The 17,181-nt window shown below is 49.6% G+C and overlaps 2 protein-coding genes across 2 annotated transcripts; one reads left to right on the top strand and one right to left on the bottom strand.

Moving 5' to 3' along the window:
- Window positions 1-10,153: 10,153 nt before the first annotated feature.
- On the bottom strand, window positions 10,154-14,906 carry ONS95_011260 (uncharacterized protein). Its single transcript, XM_058504862.1, has 10 exons — window positions 14,236-14,906; window positions 13,057-14,188; window positions 12,640-12,899; window positions 12,426-12,590; window positions 12,287-12,374; window positions 11,879-12,143; window positions 11,746-11,832; window positions 11,582-11,697; window positions 11,478-11,531; window positions 10,154-11,426 (listed from the first exon to the last, which is right to left on the bottom strand). Exons 1-10 carry the CDS (start codon window positions 14,858-14,860, stop codon window positions 11,339-11,341), a joined length of 2,880 nt encoding a protein of 959 aa, XP_058359418.1. The 5' UTR covers window positions 14,861-14,906; the 3' UTR covers window positions 10,154-11,338.
- Window positions 14,907-15,614: 708 nt separating this feature from the next.
- ONS95_011259 (uncharacterized protein) lies at window positions 15,615-17,145 on the top strand (the record flags this gene model as incomplete). The annotated part of the gene is made up of 2 exons (XM_058504861.1): window positions 15,615-16,942; window positions 17,034-17,145. The coding sequence occupies 2 exons, from the start codon at window positions 15,615-15,617 to the stop codon at window positions 17,143-17,145; spliced, it is 1,440 nt and encodes a 479-aa protein (XP_058359417.1).
- Window positions 17,146-17,181: the final 36 nt, after the last annotated feature.

The following is a 17,181-nucleotide window of genomic DNA, read 5'->3' as shown; positions in this document are numbered from 1 at the left end:
GGTATCAAGCTATATGCCGTTGGGACATGAGGCAAAGATAGAGATGCAGATAGAGGGGAGATAGACTTGGCCCCTGCCATAGATCTTGTTGTTCTTGACCTCTCCTCTATTCTATTCGACAATCTACCGTACCTCACTCAACATCTCAGTTCCATATACGAGCATTCAGGTGTACACCACTCCGTAGGGAATGACTGACATCCAGTGCCGCTTTCCTGTTATTCGAGGTCCCCTTCCCCTGCCCCTTCCAAGGCTCTGCTCCGTCCCATGTTGTCCACCCATCCCTCCCTTTCATCCCATCTTCAAAACCCCATCCATCATCCATCATCCATCATCCATCATCCGTTATCCGTCATACACCATCCACCACCCCACCACTTCTGCGACCGCCGACCAACCTCGTCCTCATCCTCATCCTCATCCTCAACCCTACGAACAGGGCCGTGTCGCTTGTGCGCACAGCCAGCTGGTGATCCAGGTCCCTCTTGTTCTGACACGCCTCACCCCATTGCGCTCGTCTGGACTTCCGCATCGGGCACAGACTTATTACACAGGACCGCCGTTGTCTATTTTGCTCCCCTCCCCTCCACCCACGCGCCTCGGAGTTTATAAACATCCTGCCCGTCTATCAAACCTAGTGCTGGCCGACTCATTTCCTCCCTCCTCGATTCGTTCACCTGCCGCGACTCTCGTCTCTGGTTCTTTGGGATCCTCCACTTCCAACACTCCACTTTCTTGCTTCTTCTTCTACTTCTTCATCGGACGGAAGCTGGCATACCCTCCAGGTTCCACCTCTCGCTGACTCTCTGCCCACACGTCAACCCAGTTATTCGCAGAATGAACCGTTGCGCGGGGTGGTCATGTCTTGCCTCAGCAGTCGCCGAGGACAAATAGGACCCTTCTTTTGGTGCCGCTCTGCCTTGAATGAAGGCTCCCGCACCCCAATGTGACATGATTACAATGATTTCAGTACCTACAATTTCACATTACAATCTCACCACATCGCTTCACGATACGCAGGCAGGTCAATGTAGCGCTGGCCATCAAGCAACGTCGATTTTACCATCAATCAGCAGCCTCAAAATTCTTCGACGCCATGGCCGACTTGCGAGCACTACCTTCAATAGACCTATCATAGCTCTCCGCCACCAACACCCAGCACTCTATGAGTCCGGCACAGCGACTTCCCGTACATGACTGTTGCTCCATGAGTCTATCCACAACTATGGCCAAACAATAGTCCGACCCTTGGTCGATCTTGTATCTTGATCTCCCTTGCCTAGTTTGACGCTGTGAATCCCGAATCTGCAGTGTGAGGTCCCAAGGTTTCCAAGAGGTAGGAAATAGCAAGCATCAAAACGGGCGCATGCATGTGTGCAGCTCGCCTCGAGCGATGAACTGCTCTTGTCCACCCAGACTGAGGGATCGGGATACAGACGCACGTACATGTGCGTGGTTTGGCTTCCCATTTCCCCAACTTCACAGAGCCCATGATAGCATGCAACGTCAGTCGCCGCAATCCTTGCACCTGTTTAGGACGCCTGCAGCCAGCGATCGTGCCTGCAGTCACCGTGTCTAAGTCTATCCATCCCTGATTTCTTGTCGTCCAATTCAGCAGTCCTTGGCAACCACGGCAGAAGGCGACAAAACAGCGTCGACTATCCTGGACTTTTCATCTCAGCTCTGCACCTCTTCTCATTCCCATCCATGTTCCCTGGTCGTGCTTGACCTGCAACGCTGCGCGGAAAACTGCAAGATACGCTTCATCGCTTGACGGGCACGACAAGGACCCGCCTCCCAATTTGAGACCCTCGTCGTCCGTTGCTGGGAGCGAGCAGATATTCCTCCCTAGGATACTGCTTCAGCTGATCAATCAATCAATCAATCAACGGACAACGCTGAAAATAGCGCCCAGCTCCGACGCTCCCCCACCTTCCAGCAGCGCATGAAAGAGTTGCTGCTGATCAGATCGCATCCCTTCGTGACAATAATAATAATGCGCCTATTGCCCGAGACCTTCTCGGGAGTCGGGACCACCATGACTTGCTTGAATTGTTGTTAGTCGTCTGATCTAGACAATTTTGAGTTTGCCTTGCAGGACTACTTGACTACTGCAGCAACCCAAGCCTGGTGACAGGGCGAGCCATCCCTGGGATGGCCTGCAATTTGCTCGGCCTGCGGAGTCGACGGCGCGTCATTGGCACCGGCAGCGACTAACGACTGTTCCAAACCCAAACCAAAGTTCCAGCTCTGCCTCCCGGCTCTAGGGAGCTCAGGAACGCCATCGCTCGTGCTTCGGCCCACACGACGGCCCAGGCCAGCGGTCCACTGACAGCCTGACAGGTCCCGAAGTGACCTACCTTAGTCATCTAGTCATCTAGTCACCTAGTCACCTAGTCACCTAGTCACCTAGCCAGCTAGCCGAGGATTTTAACTTTGAACATGCGGAGCGCTGAAAAGCCGTTTCTAGCTTGAAGCCTGCTGTCCTTCTGGAAGATTATTGCATGTCATGTCGCGACAGCCGAGCCTTGTATTCATTGAATGCCCTGTGCGTCCCCAGGGAAATTTACGAGTGCGTACGGAGAAGCGAGTACGTGTCAAAATTGGCGAGCGATCCAAATTCCGAACTTCAAACCGCGAATCGCAAATCGCAAACTTCAACATTCCTGGATGGAATAATACTTCAAATGCGTTTCGCAGCGGGACGATCACGCTGATGGCCGTGGCGCTTGAGCCTCTAACGCTCCCATGGGCCAGCAGCCATCCACGATAGCCGAGTTCTTCGCATTTCTCTGGAGTGTAGGTACGAGCTGTTGCAACCACAGCAATGATTATACAGTCCATCAATACAGATTAACATCACGATCGTCGCCTTGGGAAAGCATAAAGGGCTACGTGCGATGTATAGCCCTGTCAATAGTTCGTTTAATTTTGCTCGATTCACAGAGCATATCGTCGTCGCCATCGACCAGGAACAAGCGGCTGCGGACAATTAAACTAAGCGGCACCGTCTCCATTTCCACGTTGTCCAGGCATCACTGGTAAGTTTTCAAGCCATCCATTATTGACTGGGAAGACCGATGGCAGCTGTTAGATTTGCTAGCATCATTTATGCATGCCATTCCTATCTGAGTAGCACAAACGGAAAAATATTGGACATCATTCATGCCTTCGAGTTCGAACGAGTCAGAACTTGACTTGATGAGCATTCTATTCAATGAACCTAGTTCTACAATTTATTCTTGGGGCGGGATTGACATGGTCTCCGAAAATGTTCCAGGAGCGGTGCTTGTTCAATCCTACCTAGGTACAGGTCACATGGGATGTCCAATGCTCTTCGCGCTGCAGGTACCGTAATCTTCACGATATTCTTGCCAAGAGCGTATGACTACCTTACTGGCAAGTTTGCGAGGATCAGAGCTGTGTGATTTTGGAGATTGAAGAGTCCTCACAAGTGCAACTAGATTGGACCATGAAGCAATCCCTGCTCGTCCACGTCCCCCAAAGCCAGCTGCGTCAATACGACATCGGACAGAAATGCCGTATCAAGAACGTCAAATCCTAGTGTATTTCTATCTGGAACAATAGAAAGCGCGTGCTGAGGGGCAGATGCACAGTGCGGGCAGAACCGCTCTGCAGACACATCAGACGGGTAAGGATCCCACGGTACCTTTTGGTGCCTCGGATAGAAGCGAATGTGACCAGCGGGCCAGCACAACACTGCACTACTACACAGACAGGACAGGACAGGACAGGACAGGACAAAACAGGACAGGACAGGCTGCACAACACATGGGAGATGGATCTTGATCGGGATGTGGATATGAACTGGGGGGGAAAGAGAGGGGAAGGGGAACCTAAAGAAAGGGTTTCCCAACAACAAGAACAGCCACAGACTAACCGACATGCATGCTCCAGGGGTGGCTCGGGCACAGTGCCTGTGCCTGTGCCTGTGCTTGTGCTTGTCAATTTCCCGTCATCAACAACAGGAGGGGAAGGCGGGTCGTGGACGGTTATTGGACGCTACGCTATTGATTCCTGGGTCCTGCTGGTCGCGTTTGATGGCTGGCCTTGCGGTTGCTGCCCTGGCTCGATATGACAATCATAATATGGACAAGGACAAGAGGCCTGTTGAAGAGCCCTGCCATGCCTGCGACGGGAAACCCGTATGAGCCTCGTGGCAGTGGCACCATCTCAGCTTCGCTAAGAATAGGGGGCCACTTCCGCTTCTTATCTCCAGATCCCATCGCGCATCTAAACAAACCCGGTACAGTATCACTGTATCACACTGCTTCTGCCACACAACCAAAGTCAAAATCACAGACAGGATCTTGTTGCAAAGTCTTGTGCGGCCGGCCGCAATCCTGCCATTCTTCGTTATTCCCAGAGGAGACACCGTACAGCCAGCTAGCTAGCTGTTCCGTGCTTCACAAAGTACGCCTCACTCACATCTCAATCTCCAGCCACCGCCATGTTGTGAACAGGGAAGACATGCGCAATAAGATGAACGAGGCCGTCGACCTTCCTTTCTCGAAAGGGCCCCTCTCACTTTTTCATCTACGTAGTGCGGGATGTTCCCTCACATTCAAGAATTTTAAAGTAAGCACGTGGAACTAAGACCCGCTGGTGTACCTACGAAGGTGACCACTCTCGCTCTAAATTGACTTGATTATTATTCGATTCGATGCAACAGCAGAGTCTTCAACGGAGCGGAGTCCACGGCACCTGATGGAAATGACGCCTCGTAAAAGCACTGTACAGAAAGTCCTCACTTTCGTTGCGGGCCGCATGTTTTCCGGCGGCTCCCATGCTCACATGTGTGTCCCAAGTTGCCCGTGGTGACCGAAAGTGGGACGGCGATATTAAAAGCAATCCATCTCAAACGAACCATCGAAATTGGGGCTGGATGGGGAAATACAGTTGCAGGCCGACCGCCACCGCGTTTATTGCAGGACTTGTCAGCGAGATGCGGGGGGCATGGAATGCATTGAGTCCCGTGCGAAACAAGAAGCAGGGCAGGGCAGGTCTCGTCTCGCATCCCCATCGCGGCGCGCGTCAAGAAAAACGCAGAAAGCTGGAAGGCATAAATGTTGCTCATTTCAGACGGAAAATATACCTCCACACGAGCCCCTCGGTGATCCATTTGGCCATATTATTCCGATCGGGTCCGAGCCTCTGTGCGTAATGATGTGATGGAGACTGAGACTGAGACTGAGACTGAGACTGTCCTGTCTTGTCCGTCCGATCTTGCCACAGCCGTGGAGGCAATCAAACTCTATCTCAATGTCACTCCAGAGGTTTGAAGGTTCGAAGGTTCGAAGCTTCACAGCTTCACAAGATGCCACATCCGGCGCGATGGTGTGTTGCGTTGCTCACGTCCCCCTGCGCTCTCCAGCTTAAAATCCAGGAAAATTCGCTTCGAGGCAGCCATGCACGCTCACCGACGCTGTGGTTCGCACAAAGCGTAAGCCTGGAGCGGCGGCGTCGATCTTGCAGCACTGTGGTAGCGAAGCAAACTCCTTGTCAGCGGTTGGCGATCATCAGAAAAGCCTGATGCAACTCCAGAGCTTGGCGGTACCCTCCTTGCCTTGTCTGATGAGCGTTCCCGGCTTATAGCCACCGCCCTGGCCGATATTACTATTGGAGCAGAGCAGACCAGACCAGACCAGAGCAGATCCGAACATGGCCATCATCAAAGCGCACGCAAAAGGACATTTAATCTCGTGTTTTGTGCTTCAGGTTAGGTGTCCATGCCAAAGGACACCTTGCTGCACCAGCACCGACCGCGCCTTATGTATTCCTCATTTCCTGAACATCCATCCAGAGGTGGGAAGGTTGGAGGGATTTATCACAACCGCTTGGTCACCTACTCTATCGATTGCGAGTCGATAGCAGCGACACTATTGGCCCCGAAATCAGCCTCTCACACCTTAATTCACGGGCTGGGGCCAACGTCCTCCCGTCAACATTGTTCCTCACCGCCGCTAGCCGTGGCGAAACCGGTGCCCCCTCCGCTCTAAGAGTTCGTCAGCCTTGTATGGATATGATCAGTGGGTGGTACTGTGTGTACCCATGTTGTGGGGATCAAGGCTGACAGCATGTTCCCAGCCTCGTCAGGCTTCGTCGCCAAATAAATATATTACGCAAACCCATTGATTTCATACCCCCGCTCAAATCTCATCGGCATGGAAGCTATGTTTAGTACGGCGGGTTCTTTTCGCTGTTTACAAATACTACTTTACCGTGCTTGTTATTTCTTCTTGAATATGCCGTACTAAGCAGTCGGTACTTTCTCATTGTTACTTGAAGTGCATCTACGTTGGTACTTTTTCTTCCGCTGGTCAGCATTAAAATCCATCTCCGCTGTTAGAGTTCAATGCCCAGACTGCGAGGCTCAAGATCTGCCCATCTCTACTCTCAGATCTGCTCCATAGAGTTCAGTCTTCGTATTTCGGCCACTCAAGAGGAGGCATCAGGGCGGCCGCTCGAAAGCCAGCTCAGAAACGGATAATTGTTTAATGTGTTTGACGAGCCGAATGCCCGTCTTCCACAAGCCCACGATCAAAATCTCCTTTTGGTTCAAAATATCCTACGACCGTGGATCCGCACGGTCGCACGTAAAGCCCAAGATCAAAGCATTTCGTATGGCAGATATTCCCCTAGAGTCTGGGTGGAGCCCGACCCAGTGCTAAAGCTTCTTTCACTATTCGCTGAGGCGAGTTTAGACCTGGGCCTCTGTTCCCAAAGCTCGTACAGCTTTAAGCAACTTTTGGTATAAGTCTGCATTTCCCCACATCACGGGAGTCTCTTTTGTACCTCCTCGTTACTCAGGAGTTAGTAGACCGTGAGACTCGGCACACTCCCGAGCCAACAGGTCTTCTGACGAGCAAGCCAACCTTCAACAGCCAGACTTAATGCTGCCGTCTGTATGCTAGTCTCGAAGTTCAGAAACTGCTCAAAACCTGTCAATCCTATACCTACTCGAGTATATTTGGGAGCTGGCCTAAGGTGCAAGCCACCTTTAGACCTAATCGAGCAAGTCAACAGCGAGATACTCTCGGTTCGCAGACCCAGCGTAGCACCAACGCCAATGTCGCCTTAATTCCTTCGTCTCGATGATGTGCATCTGCCATCGAACAAAGTGTGAGTGCACTGGCCTCACCCGCCAGACCGGCACCATAAGGTGTGGCTGACTAGCCCGAAGGATTTACGCCTTGGGTTGTGACACCTGCCACACAACACTCAGTTCAATAGACTACCGCGCTACGGGTACAAGAGGCCCCATGCAGTATATTGCAATTTCCCAGCCTTATTGGAATGGCATAGCCTTGTCATAAACATGTCATTATCGTATAGTTTTATCGATAACCTCACCAGCCAAATTTCGATAGCGGTGCCTCCAAGACGGCTTTCTCCCATGTGCTTAAAGATCCGACCGACGCCCCGATCCCGGCGTGCACATGATCTTCCCTATTCTCCATTTTCTCCTATTCTCCAATTGCCGAATCTTAATAAGTCCAACCCACCAGCGCCCTTAATTGTCTAGCTAATTCTATCAGGAAGCAGGATCATCGCCACTAAACCCCTGTTCGGAAGCAACTCCGAGAGAGTTTGAAAATTTCAAATCTACAGTATTAACCAGTCCAATAATGAGATCCACCCACCACATATTATCGTGACTGCGCCGTCTTTCTTGGGATTACTTTCTTTTTGCATATCTCTAACTCAAGCCAATGATAAAAATGGAAGCCTTATAGATTGGTACGCTTCCCCATAGGCCGATTCGTGGAGCTTTAGCTAGAAGGCTTAGTTTAGGCCTTGATGTCGGCATTTGAGCAATCCTTGCTAAACTTGAATGACTGTGATGGTCCCTTCGACCTGCTTATATCTCAAAGCGCAAATCCTCGCCGACATAACTTTACTTCTGGCCTCTTCACATCAGTCCTCCGCAAATGTAACAAATGATCACCTCGCTGACTTCACCAGTGGTGTGCAAGCCGTAAATTGGTGCCAGGAGATTGTAAGCACGACCGGCAGTGGAGTACGTGAGATTCGCATATCCCCCTCCTCCGGAATGCCTTTCCGTTCCAGCTTTTCACAATAGCGGGACTGTCTAGTTGGCGATCGCACAACTACTGCACGTTTGATTACGGCAATATGGGACCAATACAACGGCTCCTGCACGTTGGCTGTTGTCGCCTTACCCTTGGAAGACAGCGGGACCAGAACAATACATCACTTTTCTAAAGAGACACCCTCTTGTTGATGACAGTTTCTATGGTTGATTCGTTTGATCATACCGGTTCGAGAAACGAGTCCAAGAGTATATCTTGATCGGCATAAATTATACAATATCGGGGCATGCAGAGACTACACAATACGGTATGGTGTCTCGTAATTTAGCTGAAGCTAACATTGGCATTACGGCTCAGCATCCGAGCAGATCCGTGTCTAGGCCCCAAGATGCACCAATCGACTCATATATCCACGATGAGAAGAGTCGGTTAGCTCATTTTGCTTTCTAGAATCTCCTCTAGCAAAGACTGTCCACGTCTACCATACTGCCGCAAAGATCGAGCCCACTCTGTGTGCGACACAACTTCCCAATGCAATGCTCTTGAACTTATGTTTGTGCAGTGTCTTCTCTTCGCCATGCCATGTCCTACAATACATCGTGCCTGTGAATAGGCGAAATGTAATCTTGTGTGAGTTTGATGCTACTTTGACCACGCACTTGCAAAGAACGAAGATCCATCGTCATCACGGCACAAGCGTGTCTTCCCACATGTGTCTCGATAAAGAATGTAAAAATCGAGCCACGGCTCCCTAAGCATGTTATTCTGTGTCTAAGACAAGTATCTGCGGCCTCAATTCCCAGCTGTCAAAATGTTTCAAATGTCGGCTACAGAGCTCTGAAAAATAAAAAGCACAATCTGAACCAAGGTCAGACTCAATCTCAAGAACGATTCAAATGGCATCATCATACACCCTACGGAGAAAAGCAGCATATCATGATCGATCGAAACGCCTCTTGGAAAAGCAACAATGCAGAGGTGCTCGCATGAACGCACCAAACCAAACAGTCCAAGCGAGCGTTGCGCTGAGAAAATGCATCCTCCGCATAAGAAACCAAACGCAGGAGTGCATGTCTAAAGACGCTAGCCACGCAACAAACGCCATGCTATTATATCCGCTCTGTTATGCATCAAAGCATGTTGTTATAGTTCGTCAGACTATAGCGGCTCATGCATATTTTCGGAGTGTTAATGCAAACTACCAAAAAGCAAGGGAGGGTGGGAAGGAATCGCACGGTAAAAGGCGGCTGAGACAGTGATCTGAATCTGATCTGAATCTTTGCGTCTGTGTGTATGTGTTCATGTGTGGGTGAGACAGTGACTTGACCCGAGAAATCGAAACCAATGGGATCGGGTCGAACAATCAGATCAGATCTTTCCGAAGTCCGGAAGGGGATTGAAGAATGGAGAATTTTTCTGTTCTGCGACGATCTACCGATGACGGGATCAGGGACTCGGGACTCGGGACTCGGGGACTTCGGTCAATATTTCCGGAGAAGCTTGAGGAATGGAATGTCTTTCTTTCTTTTCTGAGTGATTTGAATTTCGCTTAGTTGAGAGGGGACGATAACTTTGTTGACATTGATACCCATGTGGGCAGAGTCCTTGTGCATATCTTTGCTTCACATGTTTTCATGTCCGGGAGTCATGTACTAGAGCTTGGTGGAGTACATAGGAACAGAAGCAACGAATATGGACGTCTCAAGTTCCTCTCAGGTGAAGTGAGAAATAATTAAGGAGATATTGTACATCTTAATCTGGTCGACCCGAGAGATAGACAGCGAGAAGTTCAAGCTGTTGGTAATTTCATGATGAAGAGTTTTTTCCCTACAGTAAAGCACCCTAATACTGGTCACATTCTTGGTTCATAGTGATCGCCTTCGAACCAAAGTAAACAAGAGATATTGTGACACGTGCTGTGCGGCATGAACTCGCTTTTTTCTCAGCTCATCCTATGTTATGTGTCGAGATTCGATTCATTGTAGTTGCTGTGTCTGATTTACTCGATTCGCTACTCTTACATGTGGATTTTGACCTTACCAATAGAGGTTCCTGATCCTGCGAAACAAATCCCAACACAGGCATCGATTTTTCGTACATGTGCGATTACACCAGATGGTAATACATCTCCGGGACTGTGCATGAACTGCTTGCGTAGCTTACACCGATGTCCACCTTCACCTTTTCTGATGTGTCCTTCCTTCAAGTTGCTCGATGTCCTTGTGGCTCACGAACACTTCTAATCCGTATACTTGCATGCATGAAGAGCACCGATGCAGATATGCAAGCATACCCAGGGGATTCCCACGAACAAGGCCCAGAAGTTTGTGTGTTGCGTTGTGATACTCAGCTTCTTTGGCTGGCGTTTTCAAGTTTATTTAGTGGATTCTGCCTCCATCGCAAATCCGATATCAGTGCAAGCAAGCTGGCAAGTACCATGCAGATCAATGGCAAGCTCATATTTCAGCTGCATCCTCGTGCTTTTCATACGTTCAATCTCCTGCAGAACACAGCTTTGCCAGTCATGTCTATCCATGTCCATACACTAAACCATTCCACTACATAACATCTACACCGTAGGCACATCCTTACCTCGCCTTGCCTTTCCCACCCACCTCGGAATCAAGCGAACAGATCGCCGCTTTCCTAGCCTTGGTTCCGAAGTATTCGGAGCGGCGACTTGCATGCATATGTTGTGTTGCGCCTGTGTTGAGCGGCTTGCATATGTCTGTACGGGGATACGTGCGTGAACAGGAGGGGTAGAGAGATGTGGATGACAATAAAGGATTGGCTAATCTTGCAGCGAGGGTAGGAGGCCGGGTAAGCTGCGGGGGATATGATGCAAGAAAAGAAGCGAGAAGTAAACAGAAGTGGTATGGGCTCAGAGTCCGCCTTGTTTCATTTGGAAAGAATTTGGAATGCTTGGGACGACGATACAGGGTTCAAGGCAGATCATACAGGCTTGTGCTAGGGCAAAAGGGGTAGCATGTGTTCAAGTTGCATCAAAAGAATCTTCAGGTGATTGATGGCGGTAGTTACATTACATACATGCAGTGCGAGATAGTCTGACGCCGTGACACCATTTCTCGGCCTCGAGATCCGAGAATGGGGCCAATCAAACCACCTTCCTGCCTCCCAATTCCCTGCACTGTGCTGCAACTCTTGGACAGAAATAGGGCAGATACAAGAAACCAGTGGGAAAAGGGGGGAATACGTTGTACAATGCAGCGGGAGGCCGTGTCAAAAATCGCTCGAAAGATGAGCTACAATCGGCTCTCGATGCCAGCAAAGTTCTGCTCTCCAGGCCAGTGTACTCCGGGCCAGACATGCTGCATTGCCTCCCAGATGTGCCTGCACAATTGATCAGCATTAGATGATGAAGAGAGACATTGCGATACATACCTGATGTGGATAATTTCCAGTCCATCCTTGACTTCTTGTGGCAGATCCTTTGCACTAGGTAACGTTAAGCTTCGGGCAGATCAACGGGTGGATTGCATGCTTACTCTTTCTTATTCTGGGCAGGTAGGAGAACGGTCTTGACGCCAGCACGGAGAGCACCAATGAGCTTCTCCTTGATACCTCCAACTGCAGTGACTCGGCCGCGAAGAGAAATTTCTCCCTACTTTGTGTCAATTGAGTCCCAGAGGATTGGTCAAGTACAACTTACAGTCATAGCCATTGTTGGAGGGACGGCTTTGCCGGAGAACAAGGAGATGAGGGCGATCGTATGCGCCATCCCAGCTGACGGTCCATCCTGGAACCCGTCAGAAAGAGTTAGAATGGTGCAAAATTAGACATACCTTTGGGATTGCCCCTGATGGGCAATGGACGTGGATGCTGCGATTCTTCATGATATTTTCCGAGGGATCAGCTGTCAATCCCAGCTCGTAAGCATGGGCTTTTACCCAGCTTAGTGCTACCTCAACACTCTCCTTCAGGACATCTCCCAGCTTTCCTGTAAGCTGCACACTCCCGCTTCCAGGCATGTCGGCGACTTCAATGAAAAGTATACTCCCGTTCCCACCTGAGCTGTAAGCCACGAGACCGGTCACGATCCCAGGTCGACTGGTCATTTCTCGTCAGCATTTGCTTAGCCACAATATAAATGCGGAGATTTTGTATCTCCTGTCCTGCATTTCACGCAATTGCCCATGGCATTGGGAACACGACATCGGGAACAAATGTCAGGGATAATCGGGATGGATTACCTTGTTTTCTCGGCAATTTCTTCATCGTACTTCTCGATACCAAGGATCTCCTCGATATCTTCTACGGACAGCTGGGGCTTGTACTTCTCTGCGACACAGTTCAGTTCGTGATATCCTGCTAGGGTTAGGAACGACTTACCCGAATGGCCAGCGTCTTTTGCTTCAGCGTACTCCACAGCCTTCGCACGACAGACTGAGCCAATCTCTCTTTCAAGATTTCTCACACCAGACTCCCGAGTGTATGACTCGATGATTTTGGACACTACATCGTTGTTGAACTCGACCTGTCCATCCCCGAGACCATCTGCGAAGGGTTAGTCTTTGGCAGGTCGTTAAGTGTGAATGATGCTTACTTGTCCGTATCTGCTTTGGGATCAGATGCTGGAGAGCGATGTGGCGCTTTTCGAGAGTGGTGTATCCTGATAGACCGATGGTTTCCATACGATCTAGCAGAGGAGGAGGAATAGTGTCAAGGCTATTAGCAGTTGCAATGAAAAGAACCTTGCTTAGATCAATTGGAATATTGACGTAATGATCTGTGAATGTATGATTCTGCTCGGGATCTAGAACTTCGAGCATGGCCGCAGAAGGGTCACCATGAAAATTCGATGTCCTGCATAAACATTCAGCATTGTGTTCACGGCCGTCAGAGACGCATGCAAAGACTAGGAAGAAAGATTCGGGTAAAGTCAACGCCCCAAGTCAGGCTACAGCATGTCGATAACTGTATGTCCAAGACAAGCTTCCAATACATAATGAATGGTACTCACCCAACTTTGTCAATTTCATCAAGAAGAAAGACAGGATTTGAGACCCCGACCTTTTTCAGGCCTTGGACAATCAAACCCGGCATGGCTGCAACGTATGTTCTTCGATGTCCTCTGATTTCCGCTTCATCTCTCACACCTCCAAGAGATATTCGATGGAACTTACGTCCCAAGGCTGTGGCAACTGACTTTGCTAGACTCGTCTTTCCAACACCAGGGGGTCCAACTAGGAGCAGAATAGGCGATTTGTCGATCATCTTCTTGCTCTTCAAGATCTCCAATTTCGCTTCCGATTTCTCTTCTTCTGCCTTTGAAATCTGCGCATTGACATCTTCATTGATGGACTGTTTGAGCTTGAGCACAGCCAAGTACTCGAGGAGACGCTTCTTCACTTTGTCGAGTCCATAGTGGTCATCGTCTAATTGCTTTCTTGCTCTGGTCAATGTCTCCACACCAAGTTGATCTTCGGTGGTTGTAGTCCAAGGGATCTCAGTCAAATTTTCCAGGTAGTTTCGAGTAACTTGGTATTCCGCTTGAGCAGGTGACATCTTCTTTAACCGCTTGAGTTCTCTGTCGGCAACCTTTGCAGCTTCTGGTGTCATTTTGGCAGCTTCAATTTTCTTCTTTAACTCCTCCATTTCATTCGGTTCTTGGTCTTCTTCCCCAGGCGCTCCCACCCCCAGGCCATTCGGTAGCGTCATTCCTGCATTGCCATGTCTTCGTGTCCTCTGATTATTAATTCGATTCACCTGATCCAGGTCGATGTTTGCAGGAAGACTTGTGCTTGTAAAGGTTGTAATGCTAACGTTGTTCTTGATGTTTCCGACTTGGCGTTGAAGTAGCTCAATAGCTTTCTCGAGGCGGTCCTTCACATCGAGAGCAGCGAGAACCTCCAGCTTCTCCTCAAATGAAGCCTCAACTATGTTTGCCATGAAATCCGCCAAGACGCCTGCATCTTGTAAACCTTTCCGTGCAATATATAATTCGAGTCGCCGAGCAAGAACTGGAGATAGCCCAACAGATCCGGAAGTCCTGGGAAGAAGCGAGGACAAACGAAGGAGTGTCAGCAGTTCGCGAGAGAGCTGCTTGAGATGTGCGAACAGTCCTTGCATTGCGACATCCTCCGCTGATATTGCTTGTGGGTGTTAGCCTTATTTTTACCATATATTTATTTGGGCCTACCATCGTCATATTCGTATGTGACTTCTGCTTCAAAGAATGGGCGTTCTTGGGTGACCTTTTCGATCCGAATCCGAGCAATCCCCTCCACTAATAAAGCAAACTCGCCGGTACCTCGTCCCTCGACTCCAGTTATCTTCGCAGCCACTCCATAACCAAATATGTCATCCTTTGTGGCACTGCCAGGATTCACGTCCTGACGTTGCTTCGCTGATAGATTCCGTTCGTCCCCCGTTATCATCTTCTGGCCATGGCTCGTAAGGTAAGGCGAGCCCAGCGGCACGCATGCGATGTTGACATTATCGAGCCTCTGACTGTGGGTTTTCGATGCAGCTCGACTGTAAACATTGGATAGTAAGGCGGGGATATCAGCGCGGTTGCTAGCAACTGGGATCCTCAGGACGATTCCGGGGAGGAGGACAGTATCTTTGGCTAAAGGGATAACAGGGAGTATAACTTGTCTATTGGGGGCCATGGTGGTCAATAAGCCACAGAAATAATGAGTTCTCGAAGTTTGAAAAAGGAAAGGAGGTGTAATAGAAGTAGTTCGCAGATAGAATGGGGTAGAATAGCTGGTGTGGGGAGAGAATGCGGAGGAAGCTGTGGCAATCGTCAACGCAGCCGTCATCCGCCCGTTCGAGATGCCGAGGTTTAGATCCCTGCAACAACTGAACACACGAGGCTGAAGAGCAGAGCAGAGAAGCTGAAGCCCCAAGGCACCGTACGTGGCTGAATTAATGATCCTACGAACTACTTATTACCTGGCTGATTGTCCATTGGCAGCGCAATACTTTAAGTGAGCCTGTAGCGATTCCTAGAGACCAGCCTTTGCCTTCAAGGAACTGTGGAGGAGTTGGCGCCAAGGCCAGCCTCGAGGATTCGCAATTCCGAGGCAACCCCGAGAACTCTGCAATCATCCTTCTTGAGCTCGACTGTTGTCTGTTGACTTTTGATACTGATCGGGGACGAACTTCTTGATTGTTGCGAGGTTGCCATTTTAGCAAACTGCCCCTCCCAGCTTGTGGACAAATGTGCCTTCTCATTTATAGCTGTACAACTCTACATATCAAAAATTGCGAGCCCATTCACTCTTTGGCGAAACAAGCAGTCGATTCCTCTTCCATTATTGATATAGATAATTACTTCTCAGACTTAATTGCCAAGGGCGTCCTCTTGGCGAGATGCCTCACGTGACTGTCAACATCAGCTTGGTCATGCTCTGCCAACTTTCTTTCCTCCTCCAACCTCAGCAATGTCAGGTACCATTCCCAATACTTTACCAAACTCGTTATTTTAAACTCCATTAAATTCGCGCAAGTATGGCTTCCCTTTATACCGCCTCATGACACGATGCCCACACACCAGCATCTGATTCCTTTATCATGGCGACCCTCACCAAAGCCCTCACAGAAGGCTGGCTCTATAATGTCAAGAAGGCCGCCCAATCCACCACAACTGAGTCGCCAAATTACTGGTCTTCTGATGCCTCAAATCTAATCACCACCTCCCGACCACTCTCCTTCAACCTCGGCACGGGTGCTGAGATCCTCACCAGCACTCTCCAAAAATGCGAGTCCACAAGCCATGAGCTCATCATTGTAACCTGTTTCTGGGCGAAATCCATCTCCCAAGAACAAATCTCTTCTCTCCTCTTAAAACTCTCAAGCAAAGGCCTATCCCAGAATCGCAAGATCAATGTCCGATTATGCTTCTCCTCGCGATCTATCGCCCAGAAACTTTTCCAAACATCCTCGCTAAATGGGAAAGTCTACTCAGCGTCAACATGGGCTGATATAGGACTGCCCGCACCTGAAGATCTCACGGGGCTAGATATGGATGTGAAGAGTGTGTTTGTACGACCGTTTAGCGTCATGCATCCTAAATTCATTCTCGTGGATCGCAAGCTCGCATTCATGCCATCATGTAATGTGAGCTGGGAGAATTGGTTTGAGGGGTGTATTGAGATGAGAGGTGGTATTGCGGCGAAGCTTTTTGATTTCTGGGTCGCATTTTGGGCGCAAGGAAAGACGAGCTTGCCTGCTTCTCTACCTCAAGACAACGAGTCTGAGGAGACAAATGCCCAATTACCAGGATTGGTAACAAATGCAAATTCAGCAACACCTCAAACCGCAACAGCAGCTCCAACAACCTCACTAATCACCCAAAGAGCCTTCCCACCAACATTACTCCCTCCCCAAACCATCCTTCTCCCTTCCCCCCACCACTTGAACCCCCGCTTTCTCATCGTCTCCACACCACCATCTCCACCAACTCCTCTCAACCTCTTCCTATTACAAGCCTTCTCCCTTGCAACTTCCACCATCTATATCCAAACCCCCAACATTACCTGTTTCCCGGTTATCGCTGCTCTACGCTCCGCCCTCAACCGCGGCGTCGACGTGCATCTCGTGACGAGCAGCCGATTGATGATATTGGAGCAACTAGTTACCGCTGGTACGGTTACGGAGTTTGAGATGTGGAAATTGAGGAGGTGGTATAGAAAGGTCTGTGGGAAACGTACGAAGCGAGGTCTAGATGAGAATGTGGACATTGAGAGGGGTGAGGGCAGGATGGGAGGGCTAAAGATTGGGTATTATCACCCCAGTGATGGCGTGCAGAGGGACGAGGAGCCGGTAAAGAGTCACCTGAAATTAGTCATTGTTGATGAAGAGGTGACGGTGCTGGGGAGTGGGAATATGGACCGTGCGAGGTACGTTCTCGAGCCATGATGTTATTTGACATGACGGAAACACGGGAGTGTATGTTTTGATTCAGATCATGCTAACTCGAAGCCTTTGCAGTTGGTATACTAGTCAAGAGCTCGGCATTGCGTACTTTTCGAAGGACGTGGCAAGTGAAATCAGAAAGGACGTAGATGCAGGCTTAGAAAGAAGGGTCGAATATGTCTGCTGAGAATAGAAGGGTGGCTGAAGGTGAGTTAATAATGTA

Source organism: Cadophora gregata, assembly GCF_030347475.1.
Source record: "Cadophora gregata isolate MNR1 chromosome Unknown scaffold_5, whole genome shotgun sequence".
Taxonomy (NCBI): Eukaryota; Fungi; Ascomycota; class Leotiomycetes; order Helotiales; family Ploettnerulaceae; genus Cadophora; species Cadophora gregata.
The sequence above is the reverse complement of the archived record's forward strand: the minus strand, read 5'-3'. Positions and strand labels throughout refer to the sequence as shown.